The 24,291-nt window shown below is 40.8% G+C and overlaps 1 protein-coding gene across 3 annotated transcripts in view; it reads right to left on the bottom strand.

Annotated features, from left to right (window-relative positions):
* Window positions 1-1,739: 1,739 nt before the first annotated feature.
* The window catches only part of CDKL5 (cyclin dependent kinase like 5), a 182,385-nt gene continuing 159,833 nt past the window's right edge, over window positions 1,740-24,291 (bottom strand). For 2 of the 3 annotated variants that reach the window (XM_033427877.2, XM_033427878.2), the window contains 7 exons: window positions 20,833-20,934; window positions 20,441-20,546; window positions 16,620-16,743; window positions 9,748-9,847; window positions 5,783-5,905; window positions 4,504-4,623; window positions 1,740-2,137 (listed from right to left, as the gene is read on the bottom strand). In XM_033427877.2, coding sequence (XP_033283768.1) covers window positions 1,751-2,137; window positions 4,504-4,623; window positions 5,783-5,905; window positions 9,748-9,847; window positions 16,620-16,743; window positions 20,441-20,546; window positions 20,833-20,934 — 1,062 coding nt within the window. In that variant the 3' untranslated portion in view covers window positions 1,740-1,750. The remainder of the gene's footprint in view (window positions 2,138-4,503; window positions 4,624-5,782; window positions 5,906-9,747; window positions 9,848-16,619; window positions 16,744-20,440; window positions 20,547-20,832; window positions 20,935-24,291) is intronic. The other variant, XM_049704726.1, reaches the window with a different exon arrangement.

Below are 24,291 nucleotides of genomic sequence, written 5' to 3'. Positions count from 1 at the left end.
GATTTCAATTATAGCCAACTTGATTCAGGGGCTGATACTCTCACAGTCCTGGGACAAGTAATAAATACTGAGAAGCTACCTCTTTGAGGGGTGGGAGGGGACCTTTAAAAATATTATTGCTAAGAGACTACTTCCGAAAATCTAATACTCTTGACGGATGATGGTATTGAGGTGATTTCTGTCAAGGATGGCCCAGAAACGCGGGGCTATGACCCTTGTTGGCCAAAGGCTTGATGATACTTGGGAATAACCTGGGAGTTGAAGGAGATCAAATGAGGGAAAGGTAAGTCCTGTTCTGGCCACGTGTGTGTGCGTATGTGTGTTTATTGATGTGCATGATAAACTTGTTACAAATGGACCGTCTCAGGAAGATGAGTACAGCAATTTTCTCTACATCTGGAATTGCCTCAGGAGCCTTTTAAATATATTGGAAAGAGCGATAACAAAAGAAGCATTTAGAAATAGAAATGCCACACATGTATCTCACACGCTACCAGCCAAGAGTCTCCAGTACAGTGCACAGGATTCAGGAGCATAGAGCTGGTTTGCAAGATCTGCAGATACCTTTTACAACCTCGCAACTAGGAATGTTCACTGGCAAATCTTTGGTCTATGCCCTATGCTAATGCTAAGTAGAAGAGCACATTCTCTCTACAAAGACCCCATGAGTAACCCTGGATCTGTTCTCCCCTCAGGTGCAAGGAACGTCCCTGGACACGAAGAGGAGCCAACTGTGTGAGGACGGAACAGGCCTGCTGGAGTTCTCACTGGCCTAGCCAACTTTCTTTCCCTGTGGGTTCAGAAGGAGATGCTGCATCTCGTCTGCTACCAAGGATCGTGTCTACAAGCTGCCGCTGTCGCCTGAAAGTTTAGCAAGGTTCCTACGGTTACAGTCACGAGCAGCCACAATTCAACTCCCTTGATTAGAAGTATAATACTCACTTCATATCACAAATGTATAAAAATATGGCAGATAGTGTCATAACGATACTTTCTTTAAATGATTATATTTATAAAACAGACAGATATTTACCATATATATATTTATATATAGAATAAAATACTCCTGATGCAATATATAAACGTTACTGTTTAGTTTTTATAGAAACTACTGTAGCTGTCCCACTGCTTCACAATGTTCCAAACAGCTCAAAATAACTTTACGTTTAACAGAAAAGGTATGATTATAACAGTACAATATTAATTAATTATAAATAAATGTTACAAACCCTATCAAATATGGAAGTTTAGAAAACAATTTAAGACATACAGTTAGTTCATCTGCTAACCCTTCAAAGGGATACTCTTGGATTACAATAAACCCCACATTTAGTCTAGGCGGAAAAAAATCTGTGGTAAGGACATCGGTCAACACATATTTTTCTATCCCTTGCAGTGCCAAAACACATCCTGGCTTTCCCAAGTTCAACGGCGATTGCACTAGAGCTGGAACCTAAGGGGGAGAACCTGGCAAAAGTGTCTTCTTCCTCAGCTGCACACTATCCACTCTCACACAAGACTCGTGGGGACTGGTGATCCCTAAGGAACTCCTGTGGCTCTAAGATCCCTGACTAGCATTTGTGGCCGTGAGGAGCCAGCTGGCTCCACACATACAATATTGCACACACCTTGATAAAGCTGAAAATACTGGCTTACCACCCCGGCCCCGCCCATTCTCCACCCACCCCACCCCACCCCTCCCCTCCTAACCGGATTGTCCCTTTCCCCCCCACCCCCACTCCAGCACACATTACAAGGCTGTCTCTTTTAAATCATTCAGATTTGGCATTCGGGACCTATTTGTTCTGTTATAAGGGTGCCCGTTTGGCCCACTCTTGGCACCCAGCTGTTCAGAGTAGGAAGGCCCCTCTGTGGCACTCCGGGTCACAGACGACACGTGCCAACCAGGGTCCATCTGACCTGGCAGCTGGAGGGCCGGCCTGCCCTTTGGTGTTGGCTCCTGCCGGATGTTACTGCTCCCACCAGAGGCCTGACTCAGTGGGTGAATCCGAATTTCTGAGAAGGAATTTTTGGCTTGTTGAGTTGTTAAGGGCTGGAAGCGGGGGTCTGAGGAAGCCGGGTGATTTGAGGCTGAAGAGAGATGTAACAGCTTGCGCAGTGATTTTAATGGCTGGCTCTGAAAGAAAAGATGAGGGTGCATGTAGGATTTAATTTAGAGTAGACTTGAAAGCTGGGAGGAAACGGAGCACAGACCTGAGATGACCGTGTGGAGCCAGGGAGGGCGGGTGTGGGGGAGGACGGGCCAGTCCAGCCTTATCTGTTCTTTTGTTCTTTTTCAGGCAAGATTGGAGTTATTTTTCTTTAATGAAAAAGCCTAGAAACGTAGAAGAAATCTAGAGCTGGTATGGTGACTGATCAAAGGCTTAGGCACCTTCTATCTGGCTGCATCCCATCTTTATGGGGGGGAGGGGGGAGGTCTCATGCGCCAACCATCAGAAAGAAGCAAAAGAAGGGATGTGCTTCTCCCTTTCGAGAAGACTTCCTTCCAAACAACTCTGCATAAAGCTGCCACTTAGATTTCACCTGCTAAAATTCAGCCACTCCACCATGTCTAGCGGCAAAAGTAACTGAAAAAATGTAATGTTTCAATAGGTAGCAACATACTCGGCTAAAAATTGTGTACCCCCTTCTGTTCTTATCTCCCTGATTTTCCCTTTCCCTTGGCATTGCAAAATCCCAGTGTTCCCTTTCTGCACTTTATCATTTTTTTGTTTTACTGTTTTGAGGGGGAGGTAAAGTTTGGGCACTAAAAATGCAAAGCACACAGAAATAAGCAAAAGCCCTAGAGACTCTAAAACACAATTCACTCATAGGGAGCCTTCGCCTCATGGGGTGCTGCACTGTGGGGGGGACTTCAAAACAGGAGGGAGGGTCCCAGAAGCCATCTGTCCCACAGGCTCCTCACTGGCCAAAGTTGACTCACACCCCTTTCCTCTTTATCAGGCTTGATGGGGTCACCGTCAGAAGAGGCATGGGAAAGCACCCTGACATTCAAGGCCCTCACCGCGGACCCCGGCACATGGGCCGAAGCCCCAGCCTGAGGCACCTCCGGCTGCCAATCCTCAAGGGCCTCAAGGCTTTTAAGGGCTCAGCAAAGTAAAATGTTGATAATCTCAAGAAATACTAAAGAGTCGGAGGCACAGGGCATTGAAATCCAGGGGCTACTGCTTGAGCACTGACTCGAGTAGAAATCGCTCCTGGGGAAGCATCCTCCATGGTCATTTCTGGTGATTTTTACAGCCCTGACCACATGTAACTATTGAACAATCACAATAGTTCAGATGGAGATATAAAGTTACCTGAAAAGAGCTTCTCGGCAAAAGAAGTGGTTCTAAAAGAAGGTTCTAAAACTCTGTACTTTCTCTCTCTCTCTCTCTCTTTCTCTCTCTCTTTGTTTTTAATAAATGAGGAATAGAACATCAGGCCCTCTCACTCACAGCCTTGTGCTTTTAGTTCGGGTACACGTCCAATAACTGGGATATCTGGTTCTCTACACTGTCTTCGCCCCTCCAGCCAATATTATGTTAGAAGCAGAAAATATAAATGGCTGGGCAAATACAGTTGAAATTTAGGGAGCTCTTCTCAGCAGCTCTAAGTAACAGTAACAGCTTATAGTTAAAGAGAGTAAACAATAAACCTATAAAATAGAACCTACTCCTCCGAATCACAGAAATCCATGGTCATTTATAGGCACAAGTAACCCTACAGCCTCAAAAGCTCATGAGGGTTGTGAGAAATTTCAGTACAGAGGACTAAGAGATTTATAAAATATTGAATATAATCAAAAACAAGTTAGATTATGTTACTATGCTCATTATGGGATGCTGAAAAGATACAATATTTAAAAATTTCCATCAAAACAGGTTGCTTCAAGGAGATAAGACCTCAGTTACCTGAAAAATTTATGGATTCGGATTCTGCTTATTCCCCCATTATGGCAGAGAAACGTGACTATACATACTTTCTAATATGCAGTTCCTAATGCGAATGTTTGCCGGTTTTCTATCAAAACTAGTACGGATTTCAGAAGCTTAAACAGTCTTTCAGAAAGCTTACTATATCTGTCTTTCAAGGCGCAGTTTGTAGGCTACCACCTTTAACGAACGCTTAATCTTCGCACTACCTTCTCTTACCCTCCCCTACATTTTACGGTACGCTTCACTTTTACCACGAATTATGGTCATTTGTGAATTTTCTCTCTCTCCTAGGCTGCAGAGTTTTTGTGGACTGGAACCGTATCTTATTCATTCCCCTTAATTGTCCTCCCCCTACCCGCAGGTGAAGACTAATAGAACCTCGCTTTTTTCCTCCATTCATCCGGACTACCAAGATGCATCTGGCTATTTCTGAGGGTATATTCTGGGCAGACTCTCAGCCTTGCTGTAACATTGAGAGGCTAAATTTCTCAACCCTGTCCTCTCTTCAGGAGAGACCGGTCACTGCAGAGTCTGAGAGTCTAGGAGTGATGCAGGCACCACTCACTTGGGTCTGTAGATCAGAGATCTTCTCAGGACGCCACTCCTTTGGTCTGCTGCTTGGGGTGCTAGCAGAGTGAATGGCTTTCTGTAATGTCAGAAGATCAGGGCCGTCAGAATTGGGCACCTAGAGCAGAATATGGACAAGGATTCAATAATCACACCAGTAAGCCTAAATAGGATATGCAACCACACGCAAGAGGAGAACGAAAGCAAATCAAACCAAACCAAAACTCACCCCCCTCCCCTCCAAAGAAGACTCAATAAAAAAAGAAATCACAACTCTCCCAATGTTCACAATGCAAGTGATGCTAGTTAAAGTCTGCTGCCCTCTTAATAATTTTCCCTGCATTAGGAAAAATTGGCAGATGTCATGCAGCTTTGTTAAACCTCAACCCTTAAAGCATTCCCATGCTGTTAGTTTTAGTCGCTGTAAGAGAGAGCAGTTAAATTGAGCTGTACCAGGAATTGCTGCCGTATCCTCATTCCATATTGCAGTTAGGTTATGAACCAGTTCAATAAAACAAAAATTTGTTCCTGCTGGGAAAATGATCCATACACTGTGTTTGGTGGTGCCAAAGAAGTCTAGCAGGCTTTTAAGGATAGCAAAGTGAGAAAGTATGGTTTGAATCATATTCCCAAGACACTACCCAGTAAATCTGGGTCTAGCATTATGCACTATGTAAGTGCTAGAAATTTGTGCCACAAATTCCAGACGAATGCAATTGGTCCACTCACCGATTCTGGTGGACAGAGGAGAGTGCAAAAGCCCTGGCCTTCAACTAAGTGACCAGCAAAAGCTAGAGCCAGGCAAGGAAAGAGCAAATCACCAACTAACAGAAGCTGTTTTTTCATGGAGCCTGCAAGCTCACCCAATTTGGTCAATTTCACTTGGTTTCAAAGAGACAAACTGCCAACCAAGTGTTAACAAACTTTGTGAGCCAAACCAAAAGACATTTGTTAATTGTAAACGTTAATCAAATTCTTTACAGGAAATAAGGGATTTTATGAATACTGTCTGCCAACAACTGGCTAATCAGACAACCCAAACTAGCCTTTCACTAGTTTGTTTGTTTAATAGCCTTTCATGCTTCAACCTCCTTAACTGATTCAGGAAATCCAGAGTGTCGAAGAATTTGTATCTCAGTGAATTTATGGAACTGGCTCAGGTACTTAACTAGCACAAAGAGAATATGACCCCATGAAAATAAAAGACATGCTGTTGTCATCAGTAAAACAAGTTTACTGGAGCAGTTTTCAGGGCTACCATACGTAAAAATGGGTACCATGGGTGGAGTGACTACAGGAAGCTTTTTCAAAGAAGAACTATGCTTTAAATGATTCTTTGAATTAAAAAGAGGAAAGAGGGATTTCTTGATGCTTGGATTCTCCCCGTTGGTGGAATCTGTCTGCAATATAAGATACAAATAAACTAATTGCCAAGGAAAAAAAAGAAGGTGTTCTTATCGAAACTCCTAGCCCTTGGATGCTCTCAAATTGTTAAATATTAACAGTCACTGAAAGAATCTCTGTGCTGTGTGTGCATCTTGAGAGGTTCTGTTTCATTTCTCACCTGGACATGAAGATGCCAATAATGTAAATTCAAGACATGTAGAAACTTCTGTGTATATAAAGAACATTTGGACAGGCTCAATACCTATAGCAGGAATGTCTCTAGAGACCTACACACATATATTCACATTAAGCTTACAAAACATTTAAGGATTTATTTATTTATTATCAGAAATAGGACTGCTACAAAGAATTATGTTTAAAGGGCTACTGATGAGCTTCAATCTTTTCCTAATTGCCAGAGGTCTTAAGCAACTAAATAATCTACCATGTAATCTGCCGGTCTATTAGGAAAAAAGAAAAAGACACCGCAAACCTTTCTGAACGTGGTCAACTCTTGAACCAGAAAACATCACTTGGAAGAGGAATATATCAATATTGCAGGATTCTACCGTTGAGGAAGAAGCCTGGTTCTACACTGTGAGAAGTATTCACCCCATGGAAAATAGCTGGCACAATTCAGAATACGCCACAAAAGTGAAGAAACAGAAAGTTCAATCCTTAAACTGAAGCATGATTACCAGTTGAGATACTAACTAGGGTAAAATTACCAAGTTGGCAAAGTCACCATATGCTCTGAGGGCTTATGTAACTGTCTGAATGTGGAACTGAAGCCAGATTTCCCAAGGAGGCTTCCAGATTTGCTTGAGTCAAAGCAGGCATCTTTACAATACAGAATGATTTTCTGGCACGACTTTTCCCTGTTTTGGATATTTCAATTGTCAGAGAACCAGAATGTATATGAAGGTGTTCAGATCATCTTTTATTGGTGTGTATGAAGACATTCGAGTAAAATAGCCCATAAGGTTTCCTGCTTCCAAGACAGGGATCCAGGAAGAGTTTAACTTGCATGTCTAAGGAGGCCACAAGAAAGCCCTCAGACACGTATATGTATAACTGATTCACTTTGCTGTACAGCAAAAAGTGACACAACATTGGAAATCAACTATACTCCAATAAAAAAAATAATAAAATAAAATAGAGAAGCAACAAGGATATAATGTATAGCACAGGGAATTCTAGCCATTATCTTATAATAACTTTTGAGTGTAAACTGCAAAAATACTGAATCGTTATGCTGTACACCTGAAACAAATATAATATTGTAAATCAATTATACTTCAATTAAAAAAAAAAAAGACAAGTAGCCGGCGGCGCTCTGTACCGCTGGGCCCCTGGCAGGGACTGAGCTAGGCCTACTATTCAGGAGAACCCACCTCCCGTTCTCCCAACTGATTGTGCAACTTTGGGCAGGTCACAACTTGCCTGGGCAGTTAGCAAAGTAAAGGGGTTAAACTAGATTTAGGACCCACAGAGGCTACTCTCTGTGCACTGGGTATCAGATTACCATTTTGTTAACTCTTATGCAAAGGCCACAATGCTTTAAATCTTTCAAAGTTCATTTACCTAGTTTCCTTTTGCTGAGTTCTAGAGAGTGAAGAAAAGTTAAATTTAATTCTGTTCCAATGCTCATGTGAAGGAGGCAGAGTTAACACAATGTCAAGCCTGGGAGCCTGAGGTCTGCCAGGAAGTACTATGCTGAGTGCTTTTTGGAAATCTTACTCTAGATATCAAAGTCCTTTAAACATTTTTTTTCCTCTTTTAATTAAAAAAAATGCAGAGGGTATAAACAACTTTTGGTTTGGAAGGCTTAAGTCATTGTGACCTGTGCAGAGATATTTTGCAGTTGCTTTACATATCAAAAAAGAAAAGTATGAAACCCTAAAAAAAGTAAGTTCAAGTGGAGAGTATGTTAGAGAATAGTAAATTTCCTATTTACCCTACTCTACACTATTTAAACATCTAAAATTTGAACCAGATCTTGAATAATAGTCAGTCAACATGTACATACTTGACTCATGCCATGGTGAGCCGCAGGTTTAACGTGGGTCTAAGGCAGATATCAAAAGCTAAATCTACATACAAAAACACCTTCAATTGCTGTGTCCTTGCTATTTTCTTCCACTTAATCACCCCACAATGGCTATGGGCCTGAGGTTAAGAACAAAAACAAACTCGAAATAAAAATAACAGTGGTTAGGAGGAGGTAGTCTAAGTTTAATGTTCATGATGGATAAATATGTTCCACAGATGATGATATAAGTTTTAATAGCACTTTACATATTTTAAACTTCTCTACTTCAAATCAGGTCTATTTTGTTCATCTGGTCTAAATAACATATGTAGTTAATATGCAACTAAGTGACATCTTGACTGGACCTTCTACTTTAAGTGAGTTTCAGTTAGCCATATAGGCAGGTTTTGCTTTTTTTCTAAATAAACATTTCAGGAATATTATGCAGCCATTAAAATGAAGATAATAAAATCTGTGTAGTAACGTACATATTGTGTGTATGTGTGACAGAAATACTATTAAAAAGCCAGAATACAAAATTATACTAGAATGACTACTATTATTTAAAACAAACTAAAAAACCACCTTCTTTCCATAAACATATGCACAGGCCAAAAAGCTAGGAGGAAATATACCAAAATCCTAATACTAGTTGTGATAGGGTGGTGAGATTAGAAATGATCATTTTTTTTCTCAATTTTTCTGTAATGAGCTCATATTTATATTATAGTGACATCATAAATTTAACAAACAAGCAAGTAAAGAGTAATCTAGAAAGGTAATCGAGGAAGGCCTTTATTAAATCCTTACTTCAAATATTATATTCCTTTTTACTATCATCTATCTCATCTTTACTCACCATTGAGTCATAATCCTAGACTTTTCGTAACGGAACAGACCTCAGAAAAACTGAGTCTAATCTATTCATCTTAAGAGATGAAATCAATGAAGTCCATCTGGGTAGGTCATTTTGATTATGCCTTTTTCCTTATTAAATAAACGAGAGTCAATCACGTATGAAGTAAAACTAGAAACAAAATAATTTAAAATGGCTGACTCAACCTTGTCTAGTCTCAAACGTGTCATAAAGCAAAGGAGGAAGAACGCCTTGTGTGGGTGAAGACGTTCCTGCTGGCCTGGAGGCCTGGCTTCCCCACGTGTTCTCACGTCACTAACCAGCAGAATCCTTGCCTGGTTCGTTCAGTGATGTGACCTGCACAGTTCCATGCACCCAGCCCTTGGTTCAGGTGGAGGGCTCTCAGGAAATGAGACTCATTCCATTTCACAGTTCAATCACAAGATAAACATGTCCTACTAAAGCAAGCCCTGAAATGTCAAATACTATGACCTGTCTGTGACTAGGCAGCCCAGAAATGCACTTGTCAACATGGGAATCAGATAACCAGCCAGCGGAGAACAATGAACGATGGTTAGTTAAGAATTTTAAGATTTAAACACAAACCAAAACCATTTCCTAAATTTTCATGTATCTTTAACCCTCAGAGAGAAATAAATCCTGCAGCTTCATAGTTTTTACATGAATATAAACCCACATGGATAAGATGTTTATTGAGAAAGGGTTAAAGCATTCTCTTTCATCCAAATTAAATTTCTTCTATTCCTGGAGATTCTGTTGAACCTAGAAAAGGCTCTGTGAGAGGAGGATAGTTGTATAGAATTTGAGAGAGAAACATATACAGTATATGCATGTTAAGTCTCAATAAGAAAATAATTCACTTTGTCACATACAAAGTGTAAAGTACCCACAGACTAATGCAGACTCATACGGATGCCACTGTAAATAGAAACTGGCCATCTACTTACTGTTTGAGATTTCTTCTTTTTCTTTTTCATTGACCTGAAAAAACCTTGTTTTTCCTTTTCCTTGAGTTGTTCAGAATGACTAATGTTTTCAGGACTTTTCCTAAATGGGAAGACATTTTTATCATATTGATCTTTCAATCATTCTCCTGCCATTATATGACAAACATAATGAAGACTAAAAATGCATGACACCAGGTTCAAATAGCCATGAAGAATCAAGCACATAGGTAAAGAGCCTCTAAAAACCACAGAAGGAACTGAATCTCATCAACCATGGTTAATGATTAGCCTTTTGGCAAAGGCTCACTTGAACGAGCAATTTGAGCATTATTACAAATGATCTGTATCTATGCCGCAGGACCATTTTCATGCTGTTGAAAACCTCAGAATTAGAGAGTCTGAAAAGCACACGCTTTGAAGGATGGCTTTTCTGTAACCCTCTGAGAGAAACAGAAACATTTTCAGTATCTTCGTTTTTCTATTTACCTTTTAAAAACCAGCTTAACAAGTTCATTATTAGTGGCTTGCCAAGGTACTGAACATTAAAAAAAAAAAAATCAATACTGCTACATAAACCTTACAAATAAAAGTAAAAATTGCCTGAAACTGGAAAATCCCTTTATAAAAATCTTATATATATTTATTAAAACTAAATAAAAAATAGATAAGGTATGAAAAAATGGAGACAGGATGAATGCTTTAATACAAAGCACTCTTCTGAAAAAAAAGCTTCTAACTGAAAATAACGACATTAAGCTTCATACCACTGACACCACCAGGTATTTTAATACAAATAGGAGATATTAAAAGAGAGCAAACAAGACACCTCAGCCCCAAGAAGGTGACTACTTGTATGTTAACAGAGGCCCTATATTACTTAAATTAATTTACGGTCTTTAAAAAACAACTGGAATGGTGTCATTCTCGAAAAAGGCACATTCCACGGGCCCTATTTTGAATTTGAACATCTAGATGACTGTGGAAAACCATTTTCTCAAATGACTGAATTCCTTCTATTAGCTATTCCCCAAAATCAAGAGTAGAAACATTAACGGTGACAGAATTCATTCATATTTATGGTTTTAGAGTACTGAACAGTAAAGTTACCAGAACATCTAAAAAAACATGAGCAAACCAGCATCCTTTACTTGATTAAACCTCTGTGAAGGCAGAAAACATCTATACAAACCATTACAGATCCACATGATAGAAAACACCATGAAGCTATTTTTAAAAATCACATCTTCACAGATTTTTCACTAATATGAAGGAATATTCCAACTACAATATGAAGTGAAAACATCAGGATTCAAAACTTTCTACATAATATGAGCCCAACTGTATTTTTTAAAAAAGGCATATATGTGTATATATACACACGTTTTTTAAAAAGCAGGAAGAAAATTTTTAAAAATCTTAATAGTTATCATTTCTGGGTAGTAGGATTATTGGTGATTTGTTGTTACTTCTTTTTAATTTCAAACAACAAACATGTACTGCAGATATAATAAAAAGGTTTTACAAACCACACAAAATTCATTTGAAAAGCCACGAACTCATGATCAAAGACCACAAGGGAAACAATTTAGAGAGAGAGAGAGACAAACACACAAAAAACAAGAAGTAAAAACCATGACTGTTTGAAGGAGCCATGGTCATTTCTTCTCAAGTGTTTGGCCTAAAAGTTAATGGGAATACCAAAGAAGGAAAAACATGTACTGTAGGCTCAAGTGTTCTTGAAACTCATTAGGACCTGCAATTTTAAACCTCACTGAGAGAGTTCCAAGTTCTGAAGTTAAAGTTTTGTAATACAACACAACCAATAAAATAATTAGCACTGGGACTCAGAATGATGCATATAAAATTTTGAAAGCTAAAAAGCTTCAGACATGATGGAATGAATGAGAATGGAATAGTGAAAAGTTAAAGATTCTTTAAACTCAGTGTTGTAGTGCTGGAAAAAGCACTCTCATCCTAATGACAGACTGGGCCTATTCGGTCAAAGTTTCTTATGACAAGTACTGTTGAGATTAAGGAGATGAAACCCTTGGATGGGGCCTAAAGACAGACTGCCCTAAACTAAATTCCAGGCCACAGCATTCAGTTATGTGAGGGTTCTACGGAACACAGCAGAACAGTGTAAGTAGTTTGCTGGAATCACAAAAGCACCACTCTTAGAATTGAAAGTAACCTTAGAGAGCATCTAGTCCAACCAGCAATACTATTCCTAATGTTCTGTAACTTCCAGAAGTTAAAGAATTATATGCTTATGATATAGCTTATGCCCTTCCATAATGGGGTCTGCACATAACCTAGAAGCACAACAGAGTACTCAGATTAATGGGTAGAAGTTTTTGCTAATCAGAATTAAAGTCTAACAAAATCTCAAAGGTCTGCTGAGGGTCAGTAGTTAAAGTGCTTTCTGCCAACCCAGGAAATCTTTAAGGGGGACACATTCATCATGACCACAATCTCAGGATGGGAATGGGCGTTACTATAAGAATGTTAACATTGGCATGAGAGGAAGTGAAGGCTTGAGACACTAGTCCTAGGAGGAGCAGGATTTGGGTAGGAAGAAGAGTCTGTCCAATAAAATGAAAGTGAGAGGATGGGGGGGTGGGGGAAGGGTACTGAAAGAGAAGAAGCAGCAGGACAAAAAGACCGGTGTTTGCAGTTCCTTGTGTCCCCAAAACACAGAGGATGAATCAAAGACTCCCGCAGGGTCCCTTCAGAGGAACTGGATAAACTAGAGCCCGGGGGAAAGGGGAATGATGAGGAAAACATCCTCAAACTGGAGCTGCAGAGAGGCGGTAGGGCCAAGATCCAGGTGGGAAAAGATTGCAGGGGCCAAAGCAAAAAGAAAATAAATTACCCTTGGACTAGAGGATGAAAGCTAGGTGTAAGGTGTGAGTATGCATGCATCACAAAAGACACAAAAGGAAGTCAGAGAGAAAGAAAGAGTGCCAGTCGGGGAGAGAGAGGGAGACAGAGAGGGAAAAGCTACATTGAATCATACACATACAGAGAATTAACAGAAAAACATAAGAGGAAAAGCCTGTGAGAGACACTTAGGGATGGAGAGAAGCTGCCTGGAACACAGGCACCTAAAAAGCTGTGTGCTGTACAAATGAATGAAAAGACTTGAACATCTATAACCAGCAGTGCACCCAAAGGGTAAGAGTCGCCGCACGACTTAATCTCATTTGTGAATTCTGGACCCTGTTATTGATTCTACCTGGTACCGTCAACAGTTGTGTGCTGAGCTGAGCTAACTGTACAGGCAACAGATGGGTTCAAGAGGAGCAGCACAAGAGAAGGGCAAGTGGGTGATCACATAAATCACAGGGACAGGAGCTTTCAGAAGGACCCCCCAGCTAGTCACTTGGCACAGTGGGGGGTGGGGTGGGCAGCGAGGATGATGGGGGAGGAGTGTGTGTGTGTGCGTGGGTGGAGGGAGCGGTTAACAATAACAGTCTCCTTCCTGAACAGTCATGGGACTCAAACAGTATCTACCACAACAGCTACTACTTCCATAAGGGGTTAAGAGGAAAGAGAATTCAAAAGACTCACCTAAAAAAAGGAAGGAATTAAAACTGACTGAATCAAAGCCAACCAACACTTACAGAGTACTGTGTATGCATCAGGATCTGTGTTAAGTGTTGGAGATACAGAGAAAAACTAAAACAAGGAGTGTGACCTCAGGCTGCTCACAGACTCAAGGCAAGAGACCCACAGGTTTGACGGAGGGCCAGGAAGTGCCAGCATAATCTCCCCAAAAGCAGCAGCATGAAGGCGCGCAGAAGAGGAGAGATGCTTACTCTGTGACACTTGTCCTGCCACTCTCCCGCCCTGCCAGTGTGACTAGGGTGGGTCGGCTAATGTCTGAGAGTAGGAAGTCAGTGACTAATTCTACAGGAATAATTCTGCGAGTTATCAGGACAAGCAATAATGGATACCAATGTCTTCATAACTTTACAAGAAGAGAAAGCCTGGGATTGTGCGAGTGACAGCAATTCTTCACTTATCTCAACGACTGGGATTTCTAATTAATTTGGTTTACTATTTAAGTGTCAATTTTTAACCCAATTTTGACAGCAGTCTTTCTAAACACTTTGTCTTTTTATGGAAAGTAAGAGCAGCCTATTTTAAAGATATATACTCTACATGGATATCTCTGCTATGTATAAGACCATACAGCTAGAAATGATTTTCCCACTGGGGCCTGAGAAAAAGCAAAAATACCTCTCTTCTCTCTACAGCTATTGTTTAGAATCCTTCTCCCTCTGCACACTGTACTGTTACCTGGGATTATTTCTTGCCTGACAACCTCAGTGCCAACTGCTAGAACTGTGCATAAAAGAAGAATAAACAGGCTCACAGGGAGGGTGGAGGTGTTTTCCCGTTAGTAAAGATGATCAATCTGACTGCATTAACCCTATTTTTGTTGTTCTGAAATATTTTGGCTTATCTCCCAGTGCTTAACTGGATTCTGGACAGCTGAGATGGCCAGAATAACAGCTCTGTGTATTATACTACACTATCCATTTATCACTTTAAAGTATGACATAGTAGCTTGATTTTTCTATTGCAAGAAATGTGGACACTGTACAAATATCCTCTTCTCCAAAGAAATGGAAGTACTACTAACAAGGAGAAACAGACTGCTCTTAGGTAAGTGATAATTTAGGAACAGCAATTCACTATGTCACCATGGTTTGTTCATGTTTTTGTAACAGTTATCAAAAGGCATTTCTCTCAAATATAAATATGGTGAACCAATGAGAGATATTGTTCAAGAAAAAAATCCAAGACAAGTCAAGCTTAATGGATGACTTAGACTAAGTTAGATATGATGCGTGGAGAACTATCATAGCAGCATTATCATGAGGGGTAGTAGGAACAAAAGAATATAGCCAATTCATCCCTGGCAATTCTGGAATTCTCTCAAGCCTCGTAACAGCAGTATCAGAGTAAAGATGACTTGATGAAGACTTATCTAAAGTTCAGCATCCCAACTGTGCCTCTTTTTTAAAACAATTGTTGTTAGGTTTCTACACGTATCTAGGTCTAAACAAGCTCTACTTAAACTGATTATCAAAAAGACAGAAACAATATGCTGTTAAGTTGTTTTTTTTTTTTTTTTAATATGCTGTTAAGACTGTTAATCCCACATTTGGATTTAGTTTTGATCTGACCTACCTAATTTTCATATGACTATGTTAACATGCAATCGACGCACTTTTAAACCATCACCACTTCATCATGCAATGACCATGACGAAAAACAATTCCATCTGAACTTCTGTGTTCTCACAACTTAGACACTATTCTCACGGCTTGTCAAAACCACACTTGAAAACTGTCAACGCCGTTAACTTAAAGAAGTTGTACCTGTGCTCTCAGGTTAATGTATAGATCTTGTCTACTGTTACACGTTGGAAGAATGCACTGAAGTTCATCAGCAAAGTAAGTGGAGAGGAGACACCTGGCAAGTCATACTGAAGTTAGAGAACATTAATGGCAAAAACCACGGCTGCTAACGTTAACAAGTCACAACGGTGCCAGGCACTGCTCTAGATGCTTCTGATGTTTGACTTCATTTAACGATCATATTTACCCATGAGGGAGGTGCTATTCTTAGCCCATTTTACAGACAAGGAAACTGAGGGGCAGAGAACTGAAGGTCACATGGCCAAAAGGTGACACTAGTCAAGATATCCTATTTCCAGGGTCTAACCTCTGAGTCATTAATGTTAAAACTCTCATTTTATAAATAAGGCGATAGATATAAAGTATGCTTACAAAAGAAAAAGTATTTATAGCTTTAAGAAAACCGTTTTTATTATTGTAAAAATAAGTAAGTTATTTTCCGCATAGGGCATGGTAACACTGAAACCTTGATATAACCCTGCCAACAGGGTCCAAATTGTGTGAATTCTGGCAGTAAACAGCAGAGATGGAATCTGACAGATTGGTCTCGTTCTCAATTCAGTGAGTTACAATGAGGCACCATTTTATTCTCTTGGTGGGGAGCTTAGCAGCTGTATGAAATACTTAAACACCCCTCACATCTAGATTCTGGGAAGTCTTTCTGGGGAGCTGAGAATATAAAGTCTACATTATTAAAAAAATAGTCCTACCCCCAAGACAAGATCTGCTAATGAGACTTGATGTATGTTATAATTCTCTCCTTAAATTTTTATTACACATGACACAAAGATTAAAGGATAAGCAAAACTGGCACATCATTTTATCCTCTGATTACCAGTACATTTTTGTGGTAGCATGAAGGGTTGTTCCCCTATTTCTCTCTTTTCACCCTGAATGAAAGTCAGGCGGCACAGAAGTACAGGACATGAGCTTCGGAGTCAGAATGCATCTAGGTCTAGATCCCGGCTCCCTCCTCCCTGTTTCTGGCTGTTCAGCACCAGGCAGGCTCCTTACCTTTTCTAAGCTGCAGTTTCCTCATCTGGAGAGTGGGAGGCACCCCTACTTCAAAGGCTGATTGTGAGTACTGAGTGAGACAGTGCACACAAAGAGCTAAGCAAAGTGTCTCCTACATGATTCAACAGCAACAAGTGGAGAAGACAGCAAAGGACATCAATCATGTCAGAAGAAGGCGATGGAAGACTTATGAGGTATGTACTGACCCAGGATATTTTCTTTCTTTTACATCGTATTTAATATAAATGGTGAACATGAAAGAAACTATTACAAATAATGACAAATCACATTTCCCTTATTAAACAATCTCTCTTTAGAAAGAAAGGCCTAGCAGGGGAAAGAATGCTAAAAAGTTTTATCCAGAATTTCTATGAAATCTAAAATCTACAATTAGAAAAAAGAAGAGTAAAAACAAGCTAAAATACCCACCATGGATCAAATGCTGGTTGTCTTTTTGAGTGATTAGTTCCAGAACTGCTTTCTGACGGTAGGGAAGAGACTCTGGTTGACACATTATTTTCATGGAAAGAATTATCTGGACGTGGAGATGGCACTGAATGAAGAAAAAGTAAGCCACTGATATACTCTTTTGGTTAAAGCAGTTCTCATGTTGTTCTATTGCACTTTCTCTCACACAAACAAAATAAACTAACAAAAAGATAAGTCAAAATCCTTATTTGCCCTTCATATAACTCGTACGTTTTCTGAGGCTGGAGGCATTCTAGGGAGCATTCCCCCCACCTCCAACTGCCTATGACAGTAACTTGCAAGGGTCAATTAACACCAGGCAATATATATTCAAGGCATAAATTGATGTATCAGCTGATAAACTGGAGAACATCGTAGGAGACTTAAAAGTATGAATATGATCCCCATCTCCCTGTTTTGACATTCTCTTAAGTTGAGGCTTTCTTACATCATAGGCCCAACTACGTAAAATCTATTCTTAGTGTGAAGTGATTCTTAACAGTATGTGTACTGGAATACACAAACTACAGTTTAACCCTTGCCACTTGGGAGGTGGCATCAATTTTATATTTTTTAAAACTCAATTCCAAAGAAATTTGGTTATTTTTACAAAAATACTATTTTTCTCTAAGTTTTCAATCCAGGAATAAACAAAAAGACAAACCACAATGTATGTGAGTAAATACTTTTCTGCTTTTCTTTGGGGGGTGGGTGGGTATTATCTTTTTCTATCAATTTCTAAGCTTGGTCATAAATGAAAATATATTGCAAATTTCATCACAAAAGGAATATACAGGCTGTATATAAAGACAAATGACACCATACTACTTGACTCTTGGCCAGCAGGACTGAAAATGGGAAATATACTAAAAAATCTGTCGTTTCAATGATACCACTAAATCTTCATCCAGTTAGATTTAGTAACATGATTGAAACAAGCGATGTCTCCAAATGTTTCACCTAGTTAAATCTTTTCCTTCTATTTCTGGACTTTCCAAAATAAAAATGTTCTTCCTGCCAAACAGTGAAGTCGATTATGAGGGGCTTTGCTGATAGTAACCTAGTTAATTCACTTGCAATCAAAATAAAACTGTGTTTCTAGAAGTCAAGGACTAATTAATTAATTGAAAACTTAGTTAACATTTTAATATTAAAGTATACTCTCCAGACATCTATAGAAATAAAACATGTATGATCCACTTTGGACGTAAAACTTACAGTGAGAGAAGAAAAGACTTGCTTATATGTACACTACAATATTTTGTTTAATTAACTTTAAAAAAAAATTTTTATTTATTTTTGGCTGTGTTGGGTCTTCGTTGCTGCACGTGGGCTTTCTCTATTGTGGTGAATGGGGGCTACTCTTCATTGCAGTGCAAGGGCTTCTCATTGGGTGGCTTCTCTTGTTGTGGAGCATGGGCTCTAGGCACGTGGGCTCAGTGGCTATGGCACACAGGCCCTAGAGCGCGCGGGCTTCAGTAGTTGTGGTGCACGGGCTCAGTAGTTGTGACTCGCGGGCTCTAGGGCGCAGGCTCAGTAGTTGTGGCGCATGGGCTTAGTTGCTCCGCGGCATGTGGGATCTTCGTGGACCAGGGCTTGAACCTGTGTCCCCTGCACTGGCAGGCGGATTCTTAACCACTGCGCCACCAGGGAAGTCCCATGTTTAATTAACTTTAATATGAATTAAAATTTTAGTCCCATAAGGTTCTAAAGTACCCATGGCATCAGAAAAAAGAATAATAAATGCATCAAAAGGCATATTCAATGCCTTATACTTTTCTCAAAGGTTGGGCTAGGAGGGAACAGAGTAGCCTAATCATTCAATATACATTATGTCCTGCATAACACTTGTATGCATTTATTTAGCTCAGGTTCCTAGTTAAAATGACCAAGAAGTTGTCCGTGTTACCCCCCAGTTCCTGCCCTTTCCAGCTGTCCTCCCAGATCAACAGAATAATGAGAAGGTGGGCAGTGTGGATGTGGCAACTGTAGAAGGTCGTGGTGACCTTTGAAGGAGGCTTTGAGAAGTTGAGCCTCACGGACTCAGGAGGCTTACTGAGTGGGCTTACTGCCAGTCTCACCACTAGGGTCTGAGGATTCCTGGGGGCTCCCACTCTATTACTACATAGCTCCTTAAAGGTGATACCTTTCTCTCTCAATCTGTCCTAAATCCATTCAGCCACTGAAACATCTGTTACAGTTGTCAAACATCAAAGCACATTTTTGTTGTTGTTGTTGTTTCTGTTTTTTTTTATGGTATGCGGGCCTCTCACTGTCGTGGTCTCTCCCGTTGCGGAGCACAGGCTCCAGACGCGCAGGCTCAGCGGCCATGGCTCACGGGCCCAGCCACTCCACGGTATGTGGGATCTTCCCGGGCCGGGGCGTGAACCCATGTCCCCTGCATCAGTAGGCGGACTCTCAACCACTGCACCACCAGGGAAGCCCAAAAGCACATTTTTAAGGTCATGCAAGTACACTTGAAGATTTTCTTTCATCCAATCAACAAATATTTATGAAATTGCCAGGCAGTGTGCTAGTCAATGACGGTAAAAGAGGAAAAGGTAAAGGGCCTTGTAACCTTGTGAGAGAGAAATGCAAACAAAGAATCAGTACCATGTGGTGTGTGTCATGTTAGAGACAGAGGGCCATGGGCGGAACAAAAGAGGGAACACTTCACTTCACCTAGGTGGGCAGGGAAGCCATCACACTGCAGAGAACCTCAAAGCAGAATCTCAAAAGGGACAGAAACAAGTTGTCCAAGCAGGGGGAGTACTGCATTCAGGTCAGAGGAGGGCATGGCCTGTGTGAGTCCCACAGGCTGGGCACCAGAGTGGAGGAGGAGGAGCTGGAGAGGATAGCAAGGGCCAGGGCAGAGAAAGTCTAGAATGCCATCTTAGGGAACTCAGATTTTGTCCTGATGCCAATGGGAAGTCGCCAGAGGACTCTCAGCAGATGAGAGATAGAGGACTAGGGCTGGGGTGGAGGCAATGGATTGTCCTGCTGTATTTTTTTCCCTGTAGCATTTATTATCTTTTACTGCTCTATGTAATTATTACATTTAGTGTTGCTCTCTCCTCATGAGAATGTGAGCTCTGTGAGGGTCGAGACCTTTGGCTGTCTTGTTCACTGATGTTCTAAATTAGAAGTGTCAGACATACAAGTGACATTGATAAATATTTTAAGACTTGGGACTTCCCTGGTGGTCCAGTGGTTAAGAATCCGCCTTCCAATGCAGGGGACGCAGGTTCAATTCCTGGTCGGGGAGCTAAGATCCCACATGCCGCAGGGCAACTAAGCCTGCGCGCTGCAACTACAGAGTCCACGCGCTCTGGAGCCTGCGCGCAACAACTAGAGAGAAGCCCCCGTGCCACAGTGAAGAGCCTGCGTGCCACAAAGAAAGATCCCGCGTGCCACAACTAAGACCTGACGCAGCCAAAAATAAATAAATTTAAAAATATATATGTTATGACTTAATCGAATGAATGAGTGGTGTGGTCAGAACACAGCTTCAGAAGGATCATTCCAGGGACCGTTTTGATGGTGACCTTAGAGACAGGGAGAGCAGTTGGGAGGCTACGCAAAGTACCCAAGTCAGAAGCCACAAGGGTCTGAACTAAGACACAGGGAACCAAGGCAGGGAGACGAGGTGGAAGGCAGTAGTGCAGGTAAGAATGACACTTACCGGAAGTCAGGGCAGTGAAATGTAGGGGAGAGTGCAGCCTGGATGTGTAGTGAGGGGGGGAGAAGAGAGGACCCTGATGGGTGCTAGGAGCTGGGTTTACCTCGGTAGAAGCTGCCAACTCTCCTCGGAACAGGATCATTGTACAGGTGTCTGTTTTCTTTGGGGACAGTGCCATCATCAGAGTGGGGGTCATGATACGCTCCACCCTGAGATAAAAAATAGGTTTATAAAAAGTAAACAACAGAGAGATAATGAGGTAGCCTGTGAACGTAGAAAGGTGCCTAATTGATCTATAATTTACTCCGGGATCTATTTAAGAGAAAACTCAGAATTATGGCATGAGGAAAACTGCTTACTTTATAAGCCAGTTCGAATAATCTGTGGGAGATTGGGTACGAATAAATCTTACAAGGTAGACTGTAATGATGTTGAGTGACCAATCTTTACAGACATGTTCTATTGTACAAGGTAGCAGCTCTAGAAAATTCAGACCTCAGACTTCTGCCGTGAATGGAATGAAGTGGTGCCTTCTCTGGAGGACTCCTTAACGGAAGATCGCGCCACAGTCATCTCTGGAGGCAGTTGCTCTCCGGGCTGGAAGTCAAATTTCAAAGGATTTATGAGTGTCCTGTTCCTAGGGATGAAAATCACCTAAATCGCCATGGGTTTTATTTGGTATAACCAGTACCTTAACTGGCTAAAATTAAACATGTGAATTGGTTAAAACATAAATTGTCCTATAAAAGAGTGAATCATCTGATGAATGTAAAATAAGTCAAACAAATGTCACACAGATGGAAAGTGAAATTCTCATTAAAGTTAATGCAAGCAGGGAATGAATTACTCTGAAAATAGTTCAATTAATTATTAAAAATAAAGAAAATTATCTTCCTAATATCTAGAAAGTCATGGTCTGAGCAGCACTCAATTAGAATAGAGATTTTGTTAGTTAATCCAAAATTTCTCTAGCAGATTTTAGGCTGAGTTCTCAAAAAAGAACTACAGATGCAAAATTATTTTTCATGAAGGACTTACATGGCAGATTAAGATGAAAACAAATGTTCTTTGGATATATCAAGGAATTGAATCAGTACCCTTAATAATTTGTCTTAAAAATTCCCTAACTACTGCAGTTTTTGTACTTAAGTTCTCTTCTTAATCTTCTCTAGGTTAAAAGTACTTATACTTCATGTATTTTCTTAATAATCACGACAGCACTCATCTCCGGAGACACTACCTATTTCTCTCAAGGAAGTGAGTCACAAGCTAAAAGCAGCCTTGGTCCACAGTCGTGTTCATTGAGGGGAAAAGTAGCATTTTCTACCCTCAGAAAAAAAAGATTAAGGAATAAAATTACCAAGCCATTCAGAGGAGCTAGCTGAATTGCATATCTGTATATTATGCACAGAAAATTATTTTGAGCCTTACATGGGGTGTCAAAACCAGTTTATTTGAGATTTAAAATATGGTTTTCTCTTTCTTCCCCTCACTCCCCAAATGTACTACGAAAGGATTCTGGGCAGGAAATTACCCAATGTAGCCTTTCTTCTTTCTACTTTGTGACAAGATCTCATTTGAATTTTATCACATGCATTGTTTACAAAGACCTCTACGTCTAACATAAACTCTAAGCGACAGAGCCAGTCCAGTCCCCTTGCTCTTGAAGGTGCCTACAGTACTTTGCAAGAGAGTGATTCCCATCATTATTCACAGCTTCAGTTACTTTTCAAGCCATATGCCATCTTTGTGCCTTTAAACTTGTACTTTCTTGCAGCTTGGCACTGCATTTCCTGAACTGGACTTAAAATTCAGTAACAGTTGGATCTGTGTTTAGCCGACAGTTATTGTTTTATAATTAGCTTATTTCCACCATGTTCATGAAGCCTTTTCTCTAAGCACTCTCAGAGAGCCAGTCCATTTGTCCATTTTCCAAGGTATAGTTGTTTTTTTTTTAACTTCTTCTCTATTTACACTATGCTTAATGCTAACACACTTTACTGGCTTTGACCTCCATGTAACATCTATGTGTAGCTGCCAGACTCTAGAGATCTTTCTAGGCCCTAAATGATCCCTTCTCTCTAGAGGGGCTCCTCTGACGACTGCTCTGACTCCAATCATGACATCTCCTACCCCTCCTTTCACCTGGGCTCCAGACAGTCTTTCCAACCTCATGGAGAACATCTCTGCATAGGGGCCCAGGGTCACTCTTCAACCTCAATATGTCAGCATGACATGATGCAAAAAGCTCTGGCCTACGGACCTGCACATTGCCTCAAGATCCCAGCTCCACCCTGAACTAGTTGGGTAAACTCGGGCAATCCACCTAACCTCTCAGAGCCTCAGCATGCTCATCTGTGCAATGGAGGGGTTGAATGAGGTGACTTCAAGTCCTCTCTTCTACTCTGAAAAGGAGCTCCAAGAAGAGAAACCTTGAAGGCTTCCTTTTTTCTATATTCAATCTTTCAATTCACAAGTCCCATTTCTACTTCTGAGGAGTCTTTAGACCCACACTTTCTCTGTCTTCCCACTGGCACTGACTTAGCCCAGAACGTATTTCTCCTCACCCCATGCTTGGATTATTGCAAAAGCCACTCTAAATCTTGCATTTTTTCACTCAAGCCACGTGGCCCAAGTTGCAATCCCACAACTCACCATGCTACTTAATGTCTCAATTATCCTCCTTAACTTCCAGATACCCTTTTTGGCCCTCCCTCGAGCCTCTTTCCTGATGTCCACTCTACTTTCTTCCACTGGTGAAACCCCCAACATCTCAGAAGTTTCTGCTCAGATTCCACCCCTGCCCCCTGGGGGGCCTCCTACAACCCCCCGCTGGGACTGTGCCACTCCCCTCTGTCCCTGTTCCCCTCTGCCCCTGTGGTGCACACAGCTCTAGCACAGTGTGGGCATGCAGCCTTACAGCCTTACCTATCTATTGGCAAGTGTCATCCCACCACCTCCAGCCCATACATTCTAAGAGGACGGGGACCACATCTTTTTCATCAGAGCCTATCATTGTGCCTAGCTCAGTAAATGCCTGAATACGTCTTCATCCTTTAGCCACAAAACCTCTCTCCACATCTGAGCTCTAAGCAAGACCTTCAGTTGCTCCTAAAGCCACTTCTGATTGCTCCTGCTCACAATGACCTCTCCCTGTCCTCAAGTACCTTTTATAGCCAGTGCCACAGAAATGTGGTTCTTAATTAGTTCATTTTTATCATGTATAATTTAATCTTCCTTGAGAGAAGATAAATTTCTCAAGAGCAAGAACCCTGTCTCAGACTCTTTTGAGTGCCCAAGAATACCCAGCATAGAGAAGGTATTCAGTGTCTAAAGAACAGCCCCCATCATCCCAGAAGCAGTAGCAACAACTAAGACATATACTCTGTGCCCGGCATAGGGCACACAGTGCTTTATACACCATGTTTAATCCTCACAACAACACTCAGATGAGGTATCAAGGCACAGAAAGATTATCACTTTCCCAAATTTACAGAGTTTGAAGCACACTGCAGGACTGGCTGCCGGGCTTTCCAGCTCAAGATCTTAGCTGCTTTGCTATACCAACTGCTCAGTTATTGACAGTCTCCCCCTCCCCAGCACTGATCTTGCTAAGCTTCCCACTGCACAGTCCATCTTATTTTCTGGAGCTCTGACACACGCCGATGAACCAATTTTTGTATCTTCTAAAAGGAGAGTACTTTTCCTACATGACACTCTTTTCTTCTTCTAACACTGGTTTTTCTCCACCTTCATTTCTTTGATGCAGGTGAATGTTTCATATCACGAAAATATAATTTTAAAAATATGTGTTCTGTTACAAGAATGCTGCTTCTTTTAAATAGGTTAGTGTCAGTTCTAGAGTCTGAAGATCAGTAAGATAGAGGCAGCATTATGCTAAAAACATTGCCTTGAGATTTAAAAACAACCCAAAAGACTGAAAATTAGCATTTA

This window comes from Orcinus orca, chromosome X (genome assembly GCF_937001465.1).
Source record: "Orcinus orca chromosome X, mOrcOrc1.1, whole genome shotgun sequence".
NCBI lineage: Eukaryota > Metazoa > Chordata > Mammalia > Artiodactyla > Delphinidae > Orcinus > Orcinus orca.
This window is presented reverse-complemented; position numbering and strand designations above follow the sequence as displayed.